General features: G+C 43.2%; 3 protein-coding genes across 3 annotated transcripts in view; 2 read left to right on the top strand and 1 right to left on the bottom strand.

Moving 5' to 3' along the window:
- LOC125896593 (NACHT, LRR and PYD domains-containing protein 12-like) overlaps positions 1 to 18,422 on the bottom strand; it is a 451,585-nt gene that overhangs the window by 128,759 nt on the left and 304,404 nt on the right. The gene's annotated exons all lie outside the window — the stretch shown is intronic.
- The window catches only part of LOC125896609 (ovarian cancer G-protein coupled receptor 1-like), a 52,713-nt gene that overhangs the window by 25,979 nt on the left and 8,312 nt on the right, over positions 1 to 18,422 (top strand). The window contains exons 2-3 of the mRNA XM_049589291.1: positions 8,977 to 9,114; positions 10,280 to 10,474. Coding sequence (XP_049445248.1) covers positions 10,295 to 10,474 — 180 coding nt within the window. The 5' untranslated portion in view covers positions 8,977 to 9,114; positions 10,280 to 10,294. The remainder of the gene's footprint in view (positions 1 to 8,976; positions 9,115 to 10,279; positions 10,475 to 18,422) is intronic.
- The window catches only part of LOC125896598 (NACHT, LRR and PYD domains-containing protein 12-like), a 50,241-nt gene that overhangs the window by 677 nt on the left and 31,142 nt on the right, over positions 1 to 18,422 (top strand). The gene's annotated exons all lie outside the window — the stretch shown is intronic.

Genomic DNA, 18,422 nt, shown 5'->3' on the forward strand with positions numbered 1-18,422 from the left:
CGTGATTATGTACAGCATACCATACCATGACTTAGTCATACCAAACATTAGAAACAACACCAACATTGGTCCACAGGGGGAGCCACAGCGATCGGTTGCATTTTAGCCATTTTGAAGCATTTTTCTGTTGTTATAGCGCCACCCAGTTGCCAATTAGAGTTAAATTTCTCCAGTCACCTTGAGGCGTCCTGTTCTACATATCTACCAAGTTTAGTAAAAATCCATATGGCGGTTAGGCCTAGATAAGAAATGAGCTCTCTAGCGCCCCCATTTTGTTTGATGGGCTCAATAATGGAGGGGTCCCCTCAGATTATGTGTGGTCATATGCCTACAAAGTTGCGTGGTGATGGGTGAAACCCTTGAGATGTTCTACACCTTTATGTGATGAGCCACGCCCTCCGCAATATTCATTGCCTTATAGAAGCTCAGTTTTAGGAAGTTTTCCAACTTTTGCCAAGAGGGAACTTTAGATATTGCTCCCTAGATTATGTTCACCCAGTTTCATGCAGATCGCTCAAACTTCCTAGGAAGAGATCCATTTGAAGTGTTTTTCAAAAAATTCAAAATGGCGGAAAATCTATATAAGCGGAAGTTATGGGTTCTTGAGGCAAATGTGTTCCTCATGAGGAGAGGCATCTCTGTGCAAAGTTTCATGTCTCTACCACATACGGGGCATGAGATATGCCCATTCAAAGTTTGACATTTCAATGGGTTGCTATAGCGCCCCCCTTTGGCCAATTGATGTAATATTGCTTCATTGGCATCCTCCCATGACCCTCTACCACTGTGCCAAATTTCACATGGATTGACCAAGTCAGTGAGGAGAAAAACATGGAACAGACACACACAGAGAGTTTTCATCATTAGATAGATTTAAGAAAATAAACTCTGTGGCAAAAAAACGTCTATGGTATTATTGATACTTACATGTTTTGTGCAGACAGACAGGGTTCCCACAGTCATAAAATTAGAAAAACTGTTTTTAAGACCTGATAATGGTTTGAAATTAACAGAATGTTCTGGAAAACCTTTGGATCTACATTGTTTAGGCGATTGTTTAAAATATGTTAATAAAAATCCCAAAACATGTCAAAGGTTACGCCCAAAATGTTCCTTGTACTAATGCCTGGCTTACACAACACGATATCAGCCTGATTATAGCCCCAGCATACGACATCCCTCTGTCCTTAGGACCCTCACAGCTGATCAGGAAAAACTCCCCAAAAAACCCTTTAACGGGGAAAAAACAGTAGAGAACAGTAGTACAGAACAGATCAGCATAATAAATTAACAGTAATCCACATGACACAATGAGACAGAGAGAGAGAGAGAGAGAGAGAGAGAGAGAGAGAGAGAGAGAGAGAGAGAAGGTGCCCGGTGTATTATAGGGGGGTCCTCCAGCAGACTAGGCCTAAGTCAGCCTAACTAGGGGCTGGTACAGGGCAAGCCTGAGCCAGCCCTAACTATAAGCTTTATCAAAGAGGAAAGTCTTAAGTCTAGTCTTAAATGTGGAGACGGTGTCTGCCTCCCGGACCGTAACAGGAAGATGATTCCACAGGAGAGGAGCCTGATAGCTGAAGGCTCTGGCTCCTGATCTAGTGTTGGAGACTTTAGGGACCACGAGTAACCCTGCGTTCTCAGAGCGCAGTGTTCTGGTGGGATAATATGGCACTATGAGCTCTCTAAGATATGACGGAGCTTGACCATTTAGAGCTTTATAAGTTAACAGTAGGATTTTAAATTCAATTCTGGATTTTACAGGGAGCCAGTGCAGAGAAGCTAAAACAGGAGAAATATGATCTCGTTTCTTAGTTCCTGTTAATACACGTGCTGCTGCATTCTGAATTAGCTGGAGAGTTTTTAAGGACTTACTAGAGCTACCTGATAATAGAGAGTTACAGTAATCCAGATCTTAAGACTTAAGAGCACAGTTAAGAACGTCTTAGCTAAGAAGGGTCGCTAAGATAAGAGTGTTTCCCAGATGCCTTCTTAATGCCCTTCTTAAGATCGCTCTTTAAGACGCTCTTAACAGGAGCTGTCCACTGCCACGGTGCTGAAACTAAATCAATCGATGTCAGGCACATCGATCACCCACCACTTCATCAGCGCATAAGTCACACACAGCGCTGCTACCTAACGCACTAATCCCCTGCTGCTCATGTGTGTGTGTGTGTTCTAATAATTCTAATGAAAAACTAAGACGATAAACATTTGTTAATGAGCTATTTTCATGATGAAAACAAGACTACAACTAAATAAGAAGTAGTCTTGGTATGAGAATCATGAAGAAATGTATTATATTCAGACAAAAATATGAAAGACGGACGAAAGGACAAATGAACGTAAGGACCTGCTGTCACAGTCTGCTCTGCCCCTCTCCTGCTCTGCTGCTCAGCCACACCCCTCATCAGCTGAACTGCTTCCACCTGCTGCTGTCACCTGCTCACCATCTCCAATCAAGCCAGTATATATATGCAGCTTCACTCCACTCACTCTTTGCCAGATTGTCTTCGCTGTCATGCCTGACTCTCCAGCACTTGTTCCCGACTACGAGTATTGCCTGCCTGTTTTCTGTTCCTCGTCTGCCTGTGGCTGGTTGGCATTCAGTCTGTTCCTGTTCAGCCAAAAGGTCCAGATCCACACCCAGCCCTCATCTGAACCACTTTCCATCAGCAGTGAGTTCATGCTATTTCCCCTTCACCACACTCGTTGAGCCTGTTGAGAACTTTTGGACAATTACCTGCTCACGAGTCCCATGCGCTTCCTGCCTGCCCCATTGGTCCTGTGATAACTTGCTTGCTTGTCACACGGGAGACTTGGGTTCGAATCCTGCCATACTCGCCTGCTCTGCTCTACTGCATCTTCTGGTTAGCTGTGGTCCTGCTTTGACCTGCTGAATAAAGACTGTAAACACAAGAAACCTGGTTCATTTGTGCTGCAATTGGGTTCACTCTATACCCATTACACCTGCATTGTATCCTGACCACATTGTATCCTTGCATTCATCAACGCTTGCGTCTCTGCTAATAATCATCTTAAAAGGAACCCCGACTAGTTAGACATGTAGGGCTCAATAGGCCACAATTTTTCTATTGTACTAAAATATGTTGTTAGAAAGACATGAAATGTTGTCATTGCTTTAAAATGCTTCAATGTTTACAATGTATTTTTACCATAGGAGGCCACCATTATTTTACTTGCGCAATGCATGCCGGGGTGATGACGTAGAAAGGTTGTTCTATTTAAGGAAGTGAGTTGTTTACCTGACGGCTGCTGCTACCTGACGCTATCACCAGAGAAAATAACACATTGCGCTGCATTCGGATGTAATTTCCAGTCGAAAGACAGCAAGGGAAATGAAAGTTTACACATGTTTCCTAGTGATAGGAAGAGGAGAAAGCAGTGGGAAAGTGCTTGTGGACGAACAGAACTTCCTAAAGACCCGCGGCTCTGTTCTCGCCACTTCTCCCCAGATGATTTTGAGGCCTTTAGTCGACCAGAGCTGCTAAAGGAGGTAGCAACGGTGCTGCTGGGTATAAGCGTCGACTTAAACAAAATGCCGTGCCGACAATTTTCTCACATAAGGAGTCTAAACGCCCTCGGGAGGGGAGTGAAATGCGCACAAAAAACCAGCCACAAACAGGAGACGCTGGATGCTCTCTTGTGCTGCAAAGAACACGCTCCTGCTGCTGTAGCTTCTGAAGGTGAACCATCGGACACACCACTGGTTATGGAGGAAGCTGACAGTCCACCCGTTCAACCCGTTCAATCTGTAAGTGTAAGTGTACAGTGTTCTCCAAGTAAGTGCGATGCAGAGACTCAGACGGATAATGTTAAAGACACGTCAGATGCAGCGGTACAGCAGCCTGCAGATATGCGCCAGCTCGTAACCACGGACCATGCTTACGTAGCTGAACATGTGTTTGTTGAACAAGAAGAGGACACCCATTCCCTGGATCTTTTCCTTACAGACGATGAATGTAGCGAGGACAGTCTGTCGCCTCATAGACCATTTGATTCAGAATACAACGCAAGTTCATCTGGGGCTGAGCCTTCTGAAAGCACCCAAGACTCACATGACTCAAATGACACTCACACAGAAGGCAGAGTTTTTCTAGTTTTTGGGGAACAGTTAAAACAGTTGATTCAGCGCTGTTTAAAGTGTAGTTCCTTGATTGCTGAAGGAGATGTGAAAGAGCTGCAAAATGAAGGATCACAGTTGACACTGGAGCTTACATGTGCAAATGGCTGCCGTTACAGATGGCAGTCTCAGCCGACTGTTAGTGGTACCAAGAGGGTAGGAAACCTGCTTTTGGCAACATCAGTTTTCTTCACTGGGATTCATTTTGCTAAATTTGAATGTTTTTGTAGCAACTTGAACCTTCAAACAGTAAGTGAACATACATACACAAAACTGAGAAGGAGGTTTGTGTTTCCTGTCATAAAAAAAACATGGACCAAAGAACAGACTGCAGTATTAACCTTCATGAAATCACAAGAGGCAGAAGTTGTACTGTGTGGAGATGGGCGTTGTGACTCTCCAGGCCACTCAGCCAAATACTGCACATACACTTTTTTAGATGTGCAGAGTCAGAAGGTTGTGGACTTCAAAGTAATAAGCTGCACCCAAGTGTCAAGCTCGAATACAATGGAAATTCGAGGTTTCAAGGAAGCTCCCAAAACCATCGAAGAAAAAGGAGTGAAGGTCTCTACGATCTCCACAGACCAACATCCACAAATTGTGAAAGAAATGAGGGTGTCTAATCCAGAAAAAAAACATGAATTTGATCTGTGGCATGTGGCAAAGGGAGTGTCAAAAAAAAACTGGCTGCTGCAGCGAAAAGGAGGGAATGGGGGTGCAGTGGCTTTGCGCTCTGCACTTGATTGGCTTGTCAGGGGCTCTGGTGGGGCTGGGTCAGGGGTGGGGCGGGTGGGGCCCACCTCACCTCCCACCTCCTAAAAGGCTGGGGAAAAAAACAAACAAACAATTAAACAAACAATCTGGGAGTTGTCCCAAGCAGGAAAAAGGAGGCTGGACCTGCGATGGCCAGCAGCCTCCTCAGGGTCTGGATGCGACCTCAAGCAGGCCCGCCACAAAAACAACCAGAACAGAGGGTGGTGGGGTTGCTAGGGGTGGGTCTCCTCGCTGGCATGCCCTGCCTGTCCCTCACCGGGGCCCCCTGCCGCGCCGCTGGGGGTTGGGTGCCGGATGCGGGGACCTCTCGCCCGCCTCTCTGGTTCCCTAGTTCGTGTATAGTGATATGTTGTGTCATGTTATATTATATAATAATTTAATTATTGTGTGTTATAGTATCATGTTATATTATATTATATTATATTGTATTATAGCATACTATATTACTTCATATTACATTACAATACATCACACTATGTTATATCTTGCTATGCTTATGTTATACTGTGTTATATCATGTTATGTTATACTATGTACTATGTCATAATATATATCTATATATTATATATTATCTCTTCATATCATGTCGCAACATTATGTGTTGTTGTTTATTTATGTATTTATTCATTTTTTATTTATTTCTCTACTTTTTTTTTCTTCCTCTCTCTCATGACTACGACCCTAATGCCTCAAATTTGTTCATATGTTTGCTTTTTATTCTGTTTACTGATTTTCCTCTCCTCATTATTCACGCCATACCCCACCCTGTCTAAGCCATATAACACGGACATTTGCCCCTCATTCAAATACTGAAATATGCCCCATACATATGCAGTTTTTGTCTATTGTTGTTTGTATGTCGACTCACCTTATGTCTACTGTCTACGTCCTACGTTACTGCTTCTGTCATGTTATTTTGTTTTGTTCCTGTCACTCTATTTCACCAATAAAAAAATAATAAAAAAAGAAGACTGTAAAAGACAAGCGGCTTTTGAAAGACCTGGATCACCTGACGAAGTGCGTCCACACAACATCACTAGAGGTATGTTCAAACACAGAAGTGTTACAGAATGTTTCACGTTAATATAATGTGGCAGTATGTTTTTATGCCAGGGTGTGACTCACACTTATTTTAAACTTAAAATTCAAATTTGTTTCAGGTGTACCACTCCATGTACCTGAAATACCTTCCAAAGAGAGCACATTTTGGACATGATGTGATGATCCATGCCTCCATGCTTGCTGCTCTGGATCATAACAACAATGCAAACAGGGAACAGGTGGGTGAACTATCAGGCTGCTACATAACAACATGTAATACAAGAAGTCAGCTTGCAGCAGTACACATCAAATAAAAATATAATTTAACCTCCAGAATAAGAATAATTAATGAATAAATAAATAAATACATAACAGGTTATACAGATAGAATAGCAGCTTCAACAGAGAGACACCCTGTACAGCCTTCCGCTTACTTCTACTTTGGCTTATTATTAAAACATTAAATAATGAGTAAATTAATAATTAAAACATTTGTGAAGAAAAAAACACATAATTTGTGGCTACATACCGCACACAAGACAGGATTGCAGAACCTGATTGCAGAGGATCAGGTTTAATTCGAGCAACGTGTCTGTACTATATAGAAAACATGACATAGAAGAATAATCAATTATCATTATAATAGTCATTATTCTTCTATGTCGTTTTTTTCTATATAGTATAATGGTTACTTTTATCATTGACATATTGTAAATATTGTTTTTTTCTTTTCTTCAATTAATTATGCAAATGCAGTTTCCTATTCATAGTGATGACTTCCTGTGCTTTGTATGAGCCTGATGAAGCTGTAAGTGAAACGCGTTGCTCGAATTAAACCTGATTCTCTGCAACCCTGTCTTGTGTGTATGTATGTAGCCGCAAATTTTTTTTTTTTTTCTTCACAATTGTATTCTTGCCACAGTACCAGCACCTCAACTTTAATGAGCTGTGCACGGCATCTTTCTATTGTTGATAATTAAAACATGTTTTATTGTATCAAAATATTAACCTGCTCTGTGCAAAAAGAAATGTGTCAACTCTCGGTTGGCTGTCAGTCCCTGCACTCTATGACCTGCGCTGCTCTCTTTCTTCTTTGATGCCTGGGACATGTAATCTTCCGGCCACATGTCAAGTGTTTTGTCCTCTCCAAAGATATTGAAAGTGATGTTTGAAAAGTACTGCATTTTTCCTCTATCAGCTGCCAATAATATTTAGTCTTCCCTAGCAACACAGCAGCAGAGCAGAGGGCATACCCCAATAAATAAACACTGCATAATTTTGCTGATAGAATAAAGTATTTATGAGTGCCATGCTCTAACTATTTAAATCTATTTTTCATATTTCTGTTTTTGATCAGGCTGTTCTTCAAGATGGAGAGAATGTTGAGTTCAAGATCTCATGGAGCAAGGTCCACAAAAGATTCCGAGCAAAACCAGTGGTTGTCCAGAAAGGACTACAGCTACATGAAGGCCATGGTGGCAGATGTTCTCTCCTCTGTGTCAGATTCAAACCATGGCATGGACACTTTTGTGGACTGAACCACACTCACATCATGGCTCCACCAGAGAGACCATCCAGATCACAGATCTTTTCTAAAACACAGCAGTTTTCACGCTTTAAGTAGCGTTTGGTTTTAGACACAAAAAGCAGTTGCACTTAAAATGATTTCAGCAGAGTTTGTGTAACTTTACAAATCAAAATGTTTAATCGGACCTCTACGTGACATAATGAATAAGTGTTTGATCTCAATTTCTTTATAAATGCATTGAAAGGAACTTTGTAATGGTTAAGAATTGTTTTGATATCAGTTTGATTGAATTTAAAGTGAAATCAGTTTTGATCCAGTGATTCCTGAGTGCATCAGAGGAATGTTTACACATTCAGTTTCAGTTTACTTACCATCATTTACTAATATTTCATATATTTATCAATATTCAAATCTGAAAAACAAATCCTCTAAAGCAATCTTCAAATCTGATCATTAATAAATCAAAAAACAAACAAGACATCTCTGCTGATATTCATATAATTTATTTACAACATTCAGAAATGTTTCATAGCTGTTTCAACATTATAAGTTATGAAAATCTCTCCATGATTAATCAGTTTCTATCTTGTCAATATCTACTTCCTGAAACTCTGTGTAGATGCCACTTGGTTCTGGGTAGACGTTTCTTATTTTAGCAACGGACATGAAGGAATGACTCTGCGGATTCTTTTCCCCAGCCAGCCATGCATCCACCACGTAAAGTGACGATATGCAGCACATCTACAAGACCTGCAAACAGAAATTCCACATTCATTTACTCTCTTCACAACATATGAAAATAGTTTGTGGTGTTTGATGTTTGGATTTAATGTTACCTGTTGGTGACCCGGTTCCGGTTCGGCAGTCCAGCACTCTCCCGGTCATGGAGACTGATGAGGGCAGCCCACAGCACGTCTCGGTTAAGACAAACTGCCCCGAAGTATCGGAGGGTAACATCGCTCTACGCCTGATTACCTGGCTCTGGGTCCCTGCCTCACCTCTGTCGATTAAGTTTGCTCCTTCTGATTGATCTCCTGGCTCTGACCCTTGCCTGTTTGTTGGATTAAACCTTGTTTCTTCCTTCCTTGTTTCTTGTCGTGCTTGTGGGCTCAAATTGCTCTGAGTCAGTGACCGTCACACATGTTTATCAATCAGTATGCTGATGTAAGGAAGCATGAGGTGAGCCTGTTTCATTACAGGCACTAACGGAGTCACCAGTCTTAAATTAAAGGATGGGGTCAGGTCCAGTCTTAAAGGACTGGGTCGCAGACATGATCGTGGATAACTGTTGAGCTCTGGTAGTAAGCAGGTATGAGTCTGTAAAACTGGTGATGCAAATAAATCAACAGAGAGGTGTGAACAGAAGAAGCTGTTGTTGCTGTGGACAGATAATACAAATGAGCAGAGGAGCATATGTGTGTGTGTCTTGTTGATAAATTCTGTCCCTCTGGTGTACTTTGCATACATGCCTTCATACCTTGTGTTTAATAAGCAGATGCAGATTATCATGAAATGATCAGACATGCCATCATCAGTTACATTTACTGCAGACTGTTTGGATGTGAGGGACAAAACAGCAACTTGACAGAAGGAACTGGTCCAGGTCACCGAGGGCTCGGAGCTGTCAGAGGTACATTCTCTAACATAACTTTGTTTCTGCTGTATGGGGACTTTTGGGGCGCAGAAGTGTTTTAACTCGTAACGTTTTAGTGAAGAGTCATGTGTTCGGGGAGAACTGAGCGTACGGCCGGTTAAATCAGACTTGGATTATCCTGCAGGAGATGTGTGAGAGTTTGTAAACGGATGTTCTGATATAGTTTTGCTGTTGTTCCTCACAGAGCCCCGTGACTTTAATTCATTAAGAATATTCTCTTTTTCTCTCACGTCTCCACACTGAGCACTGAATCATTAATTTAACGTAACACACGGTGAGTCACTGACATACTAGTGGTCGTTTTGTGGGGGAAGTATTTCTTTGAATATAATTTTGACCTGTGTGTGTGTGTGTGTGTGTGTGTGTGTGTGTGTGTGTGTGTGTGAAAAATAAAAACAGTCTGAGCTGGTAACAAACTCATTCATTAAAGATAGAGAATAAAGAACACGAGTTAAAGACTAATAAAAGAACTCTTCAGACGTTTGAGGGATGGAATCTGTATATTTAGAAAATGCTTTTATAAACTATCCCTATTGTGTCTATAGTTCTGTATGAATCCACTGAGACGTGTTTCCAGTGACGTGTGCAGTGAAATGATGACAGCTGAGATAGGCAAAAGACTTGTGTGAGTTGTGACGATATGTTTGCTGATGACATGTCAGGAACCCAACACCTCTCACAGTCCGTTAATATGTTTTAGTGTGAAATGAGAAGATTGATTGAGAGGAGACAGCAGAGACAGACAGGACAGACAGAGATGGACATGACATGACCAAAATGTTGGTAGACGTGAACAAAGACGAGAACTCAGTCTGAACATAGAAAGATACTGCAGATGGTTCATCAGTCATGTGAACGTCCTCGTCGAGTACAGAGGACAGACAACACGTCCTAAACCAACATACATTAATATTCAACATGACATTAAATTAGTGAAACAACTGGACCTCACAGCAGCACGTACGTCACCAGAACCTGTTGTATTACCTCAATGTTATTTAACATTATTAGCAGATAATGTGACATTTGATTTGATGTGACTGTGTGTGTAAGTGTGTGCTGTATGTTAGTGACGTCACTGAACAATGTTAGAGATGAAACAACACGCTGCCTGTCTATAACCTGATCTCTTCACCTACAGGTTCATCTCTGAAGAATGGGAGATTTACACAAGTACAACACTTCACACAACTACAGCTCTCATCTCAGCAACATCAGCTACGCCTACTACAATTATATTAATGACCTTTTGTCCATCTTAAATGTGGTGACATCCATTGTTCTTGTCATCGGCCTTCCTTTGACCCTGGTGGCCATCTGTGCTCTTTTTTCTCAGGTATGAACATAATGATTTACTTCCTGTTTGTGTCATGTGTCTCTCTGTAGAGGATCTTGATCTGGGTCGGGGGTCAGGTGTCGGGGGGCTGAGATGAAGCGCTGTAATAACTTTACAGAATAATTTACTCCATATTACTCCAGACAGGAAGAAAGTAACATTTACAAGGAATGAGAAGAATAATGTAAAAGAAACTATCAGTGTAAAGTTAGTTTGATTGACACGTCTGAAAAGGAGCGGCAGGAAGTATGACCTTATCAAACCCCACCTCTTCTCCATAAGTCAGAGTGAAATCAAACAGACAGCTTCCTCATACAGATAAACCTCAGACCTTTATAAATATACACTTTTATTACCATTTCACTTTGTCACACAAAAATAACCTGTGGAAATATAAAATGTTAATAACCAAGAAAAGACCAGAAAAATCCATTCAATTCTTTTTCAGCCAGCGATTCCTGTCACTGTGTGTGTGTGTGTGTGTGTGTGTGTGTGTGTGTGTGTGTGTGTGTTTGGTTGGGGCTAAATGTCCAGATACTCAGCGGGTTGTTGGTTTTCTTTATCCTCTTCATCTGCATCTTCGTCACTTGCATCAGCACGTCTCTCTCCATTTTGGAAAATAATGAAAATAAAAACAAAAAACCCAAATAACAATAATAATAATAATAATAATAATAATAATAAAATCGTAGCAGATAAGCTGAGGAACTAGACGGGGTTGTGGATTAAGTCTTCAGGATCAAGAACACAGTATTTTACAGGCTTAATGATTTCAGTGCAAATGAATCCTAACTTTATTTACACTGGACGCTACAAAACTGTCTGACGGAGCAGGGGCCTCATTTATAAAGCTTGCTTACGCACAAAACGGGGCTTGAAAGTGGTGTACACCACTTACCACGCAAAGGTTGTGATTTATAAAAATTAAATTGGCGGGAGAATGTGCGCACCTGTCAGCAAACTCTGAGTCATGCGTGTGCACAGTTTGGAGACGCTGGGAAGTGGCGACGCAAACGGCGAGGTGGAGAAACGGAGTCAGATTTTTACTGATGTCTCACACAAATTTAATGTCACACTATATCCACCTTAGATCCACGTTATCATTGAAATTAAGCAGCCTTATTTTGCGCTTGGAGTGAGTGATAATTGTTTCATAAAAACGTTGTAAAATCCAACTCAAATCCTGAATTGAAATTCTTTCTAAATACGTATTTAATCCGCACTGCCTCTAACGTCTCATTGTCCACTCTGTGAGCGCAGGAGGGGGAGAGGACGGCGCGACTGCATGGAATATATTTATTTATTTATTTAGCTAAATATTTCCAGTGCATTTATCATGTCTCGAAATACAGCCATTAAGCACAACCGTTACACTCATTTCATCAGCCCTACTTAGACATGTGCTGTTCATGACAAAACCGGCATGAAGAAACGTGTTCGCCTATTACACTTTCATCTTTGAATTGTATTTTGGGACAGGGATACCACTGGTTCATGCTGTAATTCAGGCCGGGTGTCTGATCAGACTAATTGCCATAAACATATAAATACTGCGGTGACCCTCGTGCGTAATTGCACAAGATGGCACTGGCACATCCTCCTTTTTGCCTCCACCTTTAATAAATGTGATTCTTTATGTCGCACATCAATGTCAAACATCCTCAAATTAAAAGCAACACATTAACTACATGTTGGTAAAGGAGTAGAAATATTTGGTCTACCTTTAGATCAGACCACTTCTTTTTTGTTCTGTCACTGTCCGTGCAGTCCCACAGACACAGCTGACAGCATCAGCAGCGTTGATGTGTTGCCACTTTTCTTGCTTTCTTTCATTAGTGATCCCGCTGCTGTGGCCACCAAATAAAATCTTTCTTCAGTCCTCCACCTCCCGTTAAAGGGTCTTGAGCTCAGTCTCGTAGAAATTCTGTTTTTTTGGTTCGTTTCTCACACCTGTCGCTGTGACTCACACAACGAGAGAACACACGCATGCCGGCTTATTTATATGCAGATCGCATTCATGAGGTGATTTGCATGACCATTTATGGTTGAACTAGGGCGTGTAGAGGGCGGAATATGAGGCGGATCTGGATGTGCACAACTCCAGGAGGTCTGTGATTTATAAAGAGAACATTGCGTGCAAGTGTGCGTGCGCACAGTTTTATAAATCAGATTTTTTTTTTTGGTGCACGCCATTTTCAGCTTTTGGGCGCACGTCAACTTTTAGTATGAATCCTAGTATGAATCCCCCCCCCCCCTCCACACACACACAACACTTACATCCCCACCTTCACAAAGGTGTGTGTGAGGTAGGAGGGGGCCTGGTTGTTGAGTGCTTTGTGTGTTAGGAGGAGGATTTTGAACTGTATGTGATGTGTGATGGGAGCCAGTGTAGGTTTTGGAGGACGGGGATGATGTGGTCTCAGGAGCGGGTGTGGGTGAGCAGACGGGCAGCGGAGTTCTGGATGTATTGAAGTTTATTGAGGAGTGTGAATGATGAGCCATAGAAGATGCCACAGTTTGGATGTGATAAATGTGTGGATGAAGGTTTCTGCAGCAGAGAGGGTGAGTGACGGCGGAAACAGGCGATGTTCTTGAGGTGGAAGAAGGCAGTCCTGGGGCCTCATGTACAAAGACTTGCGTGGATTTCCTACTAAAACATGGCGTACGCTTAAATCCAGAAAACGTTGTACGCACAAAAACATCCAGATGTATGAATCTGTGCGTATGCATGAATCCAGGTACATTTCTTTTGTACATCCCAATCAACGTGGAATTGAGCACACATGTTGGAAGAGAGAATGAATAATACACCTTCTGTCAAATTTAAAGATGACGGATGGTGACCTTTGACCTACTTCACCCCCCCCCAGCAGTCGGAGCTCTAGAGACATTATGCTTGTGAAAAAAACGCTGTTTTAGAAGACTCCTCCTTTTTCAAAAACCCCTCCCTCAAACCCCAATGCGTTTAAAAAAGCTACGACAGGCGGACTAGTTAAAAACGACCGACGGACTCTGAAAAAACATGTCTCTCCCACCTTCACCAGCTCCTTCATCGCCAGAGGCCGACCTTATCAGGCCTTCTTCTGCACCGCCGTCGCTGAGACGTTGGGCCTCTCCTTCTCCGCCGCTGCAGCCATCCCAGGGCTTTCCTCCTAGTCCTCCTCCATCGACTCCAACAACGCCCGATTCACCCGACAGTGATGGTTCTTCTTCACGGCCCACTCCCGCCGCAGCAGACATACGAACCGGACCTCCTTGTAAAGGAATGCACGATGAAACGGACTCTGTGCTGTCTGCAGCATTTCTGAATACAGTGAGAGCCGTAGTGAGTAAACTGCTGCTGTATGTTTTGGCATTGTGGCTTGTGATTTCCTGCTGCATGACTTTAAGACGATGAGATACATCGAACACTCAATCGCCAAGATTTACAACACGATGACCGAAGGGGACGAGGAAAATATTGAAATCGTAGACCAAGCTCTGGAGTTTTGGCTTATAGAGTGAAAATGGGTCACTACTGGACTAAACTCGTAACGCGTGTAGAGGAACACGTTGTCATTTGTTTTGGATCAGGTTATTAAAAACAAAATGACTGTGAATCATGCGGGTTTGAACAGAGACGTTAAAGTAACTCGATTGGAATGCGTGTTGGATATAGTTAGGTCCCAATCTGTACATACACCCTGGGATGTGTTGGTACGGTGCACATTGCAACTTGTAAAAGACGGTTCGGTGGCCGATGCATTCTACAAATGCCTCAAACGTAAGCCATTTGCTTACTCTGTGCGCTTTGTTTGTAGATGCAGTGAGTTGTCTCGTACGGGCAATAACGTACCTGCGGACACCTTGACAGAATTGAGAAGGTTGCATTATTATAATCGCATTATCCACGGGACCTCTGCCATGAATTTGCTCTTGTCTGCTTTAGCCTAACGCTGTGTTGTTGTTGTTGTTTGTAACCTCATATAACTTAAATGTTTGTAACCGTGTATAGCTCATATAACTTAAATGTTTGAATCATGTATACCTCGTATAACTTGCGATTGTTTTTGTTTTTGTTTTGTGTTGTGTTCATTATTGATTCAACATGTCGGAGAAACGTGTCATGAAAAAGGTTTATTACGACCCGTCTCACCCGGGTAGTTTAGGAGGAGTCGAACGACTCCGCAGGGCCGTACAAGATGAGACGGGGAAAAGAGTAAACCCTGACCAAGTCAGAGAATTTTTAGCCGAGCAAGACGCATACACTCTGCATAAACCTGCCAGAATACATTTTCCCAGAAATAGGGTTTTTGTACCGCGACCTCTGAACCAATTTCAAGCGGACCTCTGTGACATGCAAGCCTTGACCAAGCACAACGACGGTTTTAAATATCTGTTGATGGTCATCGATGTGTTTTCAAAGAAAGCGTACGTGCAAGCGCTAAAAAACAAAATGGTGTCCGAAGTCACTAGGGCGTTTGACTCTGTTTTAGACGACAGTCAGACCCCTGAAAAGTTATAAACGGACGCGGGGAAAGAATTCTTTAACAGGACTTTTAAGGCGCTGATTGATAAACGCGGTATTAAACATTTCACCACAGCCAGTGATCTGAAGGCCTCGGTGATTGAGAGATTTAACCGTACGTTGAAAACTAGAATGTGAAGATATTTTACAGCCAAAAACACCCGCAGGTACGTAGACGTCCTGCAGGACTTGGTTAAAAGCTATAATAACGGCTATCACACGAGTATAAAAATGACGCCTATGCAAGTGACGTCCGAGAACACCCTGCAAGTTTTTCAAAACCTGTACGGCTCGATCCCCCTGAGCTTCCAAGAAAAGTTAAAGATGAATTTTAAACAGGGAGATCTCGTGAGAATATCTAAAGTGAGAGGCGTGTTTGATAAGAAATATGAGCAGAGTTATACCGACGAGGTGTTTACGGTGGCCGAGTGCGTACCCCGAGTACCCCCCGTGTACAAATGGAAAGATTATGACGGAGAACCTATCCGGGGTACGTTTTACGAAGCGGAGCTGCAAAAAGTAAAGATACTGCGAAACAAGAGCTACGCAGTGGAAGAAATTTTGGACCGACACGTTATCGGCGGAGAAAAACAAGCGTTGGTACGCTGGAAAAACTGGCCTGAGAAATTCAAAAGCTGGGTCAAGGTCGGCGAGCTGAAAAATCTATAAGAACGCGCCGTACGTCAGATTCGTATTCATTGTCTCAGATCTCAGGCGGCGAGGGGTTTTACAATACCCTGCCCTCCAACGCCAGCGTGCACGTATTTAAAAATAATACCGGCTCCAGTTTCCACGTCGACTTGGCGCAACATATTAACTTGGAGGGCCCGTGGCAAGTGGCCTTGACAGAGATTTCGTACCCGCACACGTGGCATAACATTCCTCAAGACGTGGCCTACTTTGAGTGGAGAAAGAAACCCGCGACACCTGACAGGGTGACCGTAGTCAACCGTCAAAGGTTCAAAGGGGGATATTACGCCAACTTTGAGCAGCTCAGGGCCGAGCTAAACACACATCTTAGAGTCGTCGACAGCGACATTTTTTTAGTGTTTAACAACATCCAAAAAAGATTTGAATTTCAGACAGGCGGTCAGTATCATCTGCGCGTTTTTCCGCCCGCGTCTTACATATTGGGCGTGAAATCGGGAGAATGGTTCACGTTCGACGCCAGATTGGCGCCCCACCCGGCCGATAAAAGCAGGGAATTACCACCAAGGGACGTACGGAGACGTCATCACGCCTCGCATCTACCGGTCATCAAGAAACACATTGAAAGAATCCACGTTGAGATTAAGACCGATCAAAATAAGCCGGTAAACTTTACCTTTGGCAAGACTATCGTGAAACTCCATTTCAGACCCGCAAAGACCTCGTTGAAAACATGACCCTTACCACGATCCTCGTCGTTTCTTGAGCTACTATGAAAACCAAGCGGGAGGAGCCCTCCCCGGTTTTTACGGCTCCCCCGTCATGTACAAACGAGGGATAGGGTCTATATTTTCAAGATTATTCCGTTTCGTGTCCCCTATCGTGAAAAAAGGTTTTGCCATCGCTAAGCCTCATCTCAGGTCGGCCGCTGAAAACATAGCCTCGGAGGTCACAAGCCACGCCGTAGGTAAAATAACGGGTCGAAACTCTGACGTCTCAAGAAGGTTCCGGGGGTATTATGGTTTTGGCTAGCAGAGCGAGAAAGAGACCTCCGGGGGAGCGCGTTTCATGAGGATCTAAAAAACGTCGATGCTCCGCCAAGGGCAAGTCAGTCGGTACAAGAGGCGCTAAGGGAAACAAGTCTACCCGGAGCCCCTCAGCAGCGGCGATAAGGTCCGGCGATATCTTTTAGGAGAAAAACAAAAACAAAACAAAAAACACAAAAAACAAAACATGGCTCTTTTACATCACAAATCGGCCGAGTGCAGCATGGCGAAGCTGGATTTATTTTCAGCCCCCATGACGCAGCTGTCTATCGACGAAAAGCTCTACACAGAGATTTTGCCTTTATCGGCCATTACCGACTCGGGGCCTATAGAGTTTTTCATTCCCGGAGATGGTGAAAAATATTTGGATTTGAACGACACCTTGCTACAACTGCGACTGAAAATTACCACAGCGGACGGTACGAACCTGGATAATGACGTGCCCGTAGGCCTCGTGAATTATTCTCTGAATACCATTTTCAGTCAGTGCGACGTTATTCTCGGAGATAGACTGATATCGCAATCCAGCGCCACTCACCCGTACAGAGCCATGATCGAACCCCTCCTCAACTTTTCAGAAGATTCTCTAAAAAGTCAGTTTACCGCGGGTTATTTTACAAAGACAGGGCAGGCTCGATGGATTCCGTGGTGACAAATAACGGACCTAACAAAGGTCTGGTGAAGAGAGCTCGGTTCACCGCTAATTCCCACGAGCTTCACCTGTTGGGCCCTCTCCACGCCGACATACTTTTCTGCAAGAGGCTTCTCTTGAACTCTGTGGATCTGAGAATTAAACTGACCCGCACTAGCGACGCCTTCTGTCTCATGCAAGCCGCTAAGGCTAATTTTAAATTAAAAATATCGGGCGCTTCTTTGTTTGTCAAGAAAACGACCGTTTCCCCTGTGATGCGTCTGGGTCACGTGGCGGCTCTGTTGAGGGGTAACATGCTCTATCCTTTGTCCCGCGTCAACGTGAAAACGTACTCCATCCCGGAAAATACTCGAGTATGTAATCAAGAAAATCTCTTTTTGGGCACGATGCCGAAATATATAGTGTTGGCTATAGTGAACCACGAAGCCTTTACGGGAAAAAGTGACCTGTCACCCTTCAACTTTGCTCACAACGATGTGGAATACTTGGCCCTCCATCAGGATGGCAGACAGGTGCCCACCAAAGCTTTCCAGCCTCAATTTGACAACAGCCAGTCAGTCAGAGAGTTTTACAACATGTATACGGCCACGGGAGGACACCTGAAAGATTTGCTGCTGGGCATCCACAGGCAGGATTTTAACCAGGGGTACTCGTTGTTTGTGTTTAATCTCAACTCTGAATCTCATTTCCAAAGTTCCCCTGCCGCATACAACCACTCTGATCGTGTACGCGTGTTATGAGAGTATTTTGGAGATCAACTCCAAACGTCAAGTGCTGGTGGATTATTATTGAGAAAAGAAAGAAAGAAAAGAAAGAATATGAATAACCACCAACTGGAAGGTGTCATGCGTCATTTACTGGGAGATGCGTTTTGCGGCGTGTGGGCTTTGGACCAACTACCGGCGCTGACGCGCTTATTCAGACGTCCCGCCTACATGATCGTAAACTTGCATCCTAGTCATCAGCCCGGAGAACACTGGCTAGCACTCACTCTGGACCAAGACGGGAGCGCCGCTTTTTTCGACTCGTTCGGACTACCGCCCGACTTTGTGTATTACCTGAAAACCGTGTTACAATTTTTAAAAAGCCATTGTA

This window comes from Epinephelus fuscoguttatus, linkage group LG11 (assembly GCF_011397635.1).
Source record: "Epinephelus fuscoguttatus linkage group LG11, E.fuscoguttatus.final_Chr_v1".
Lineage (NCBI taxonomy): Eukaryota > Metazoa > Chordata > Actinopteri > Perciformes > Serranidae > Epinephelus > Epinephelus fuscoguttatus.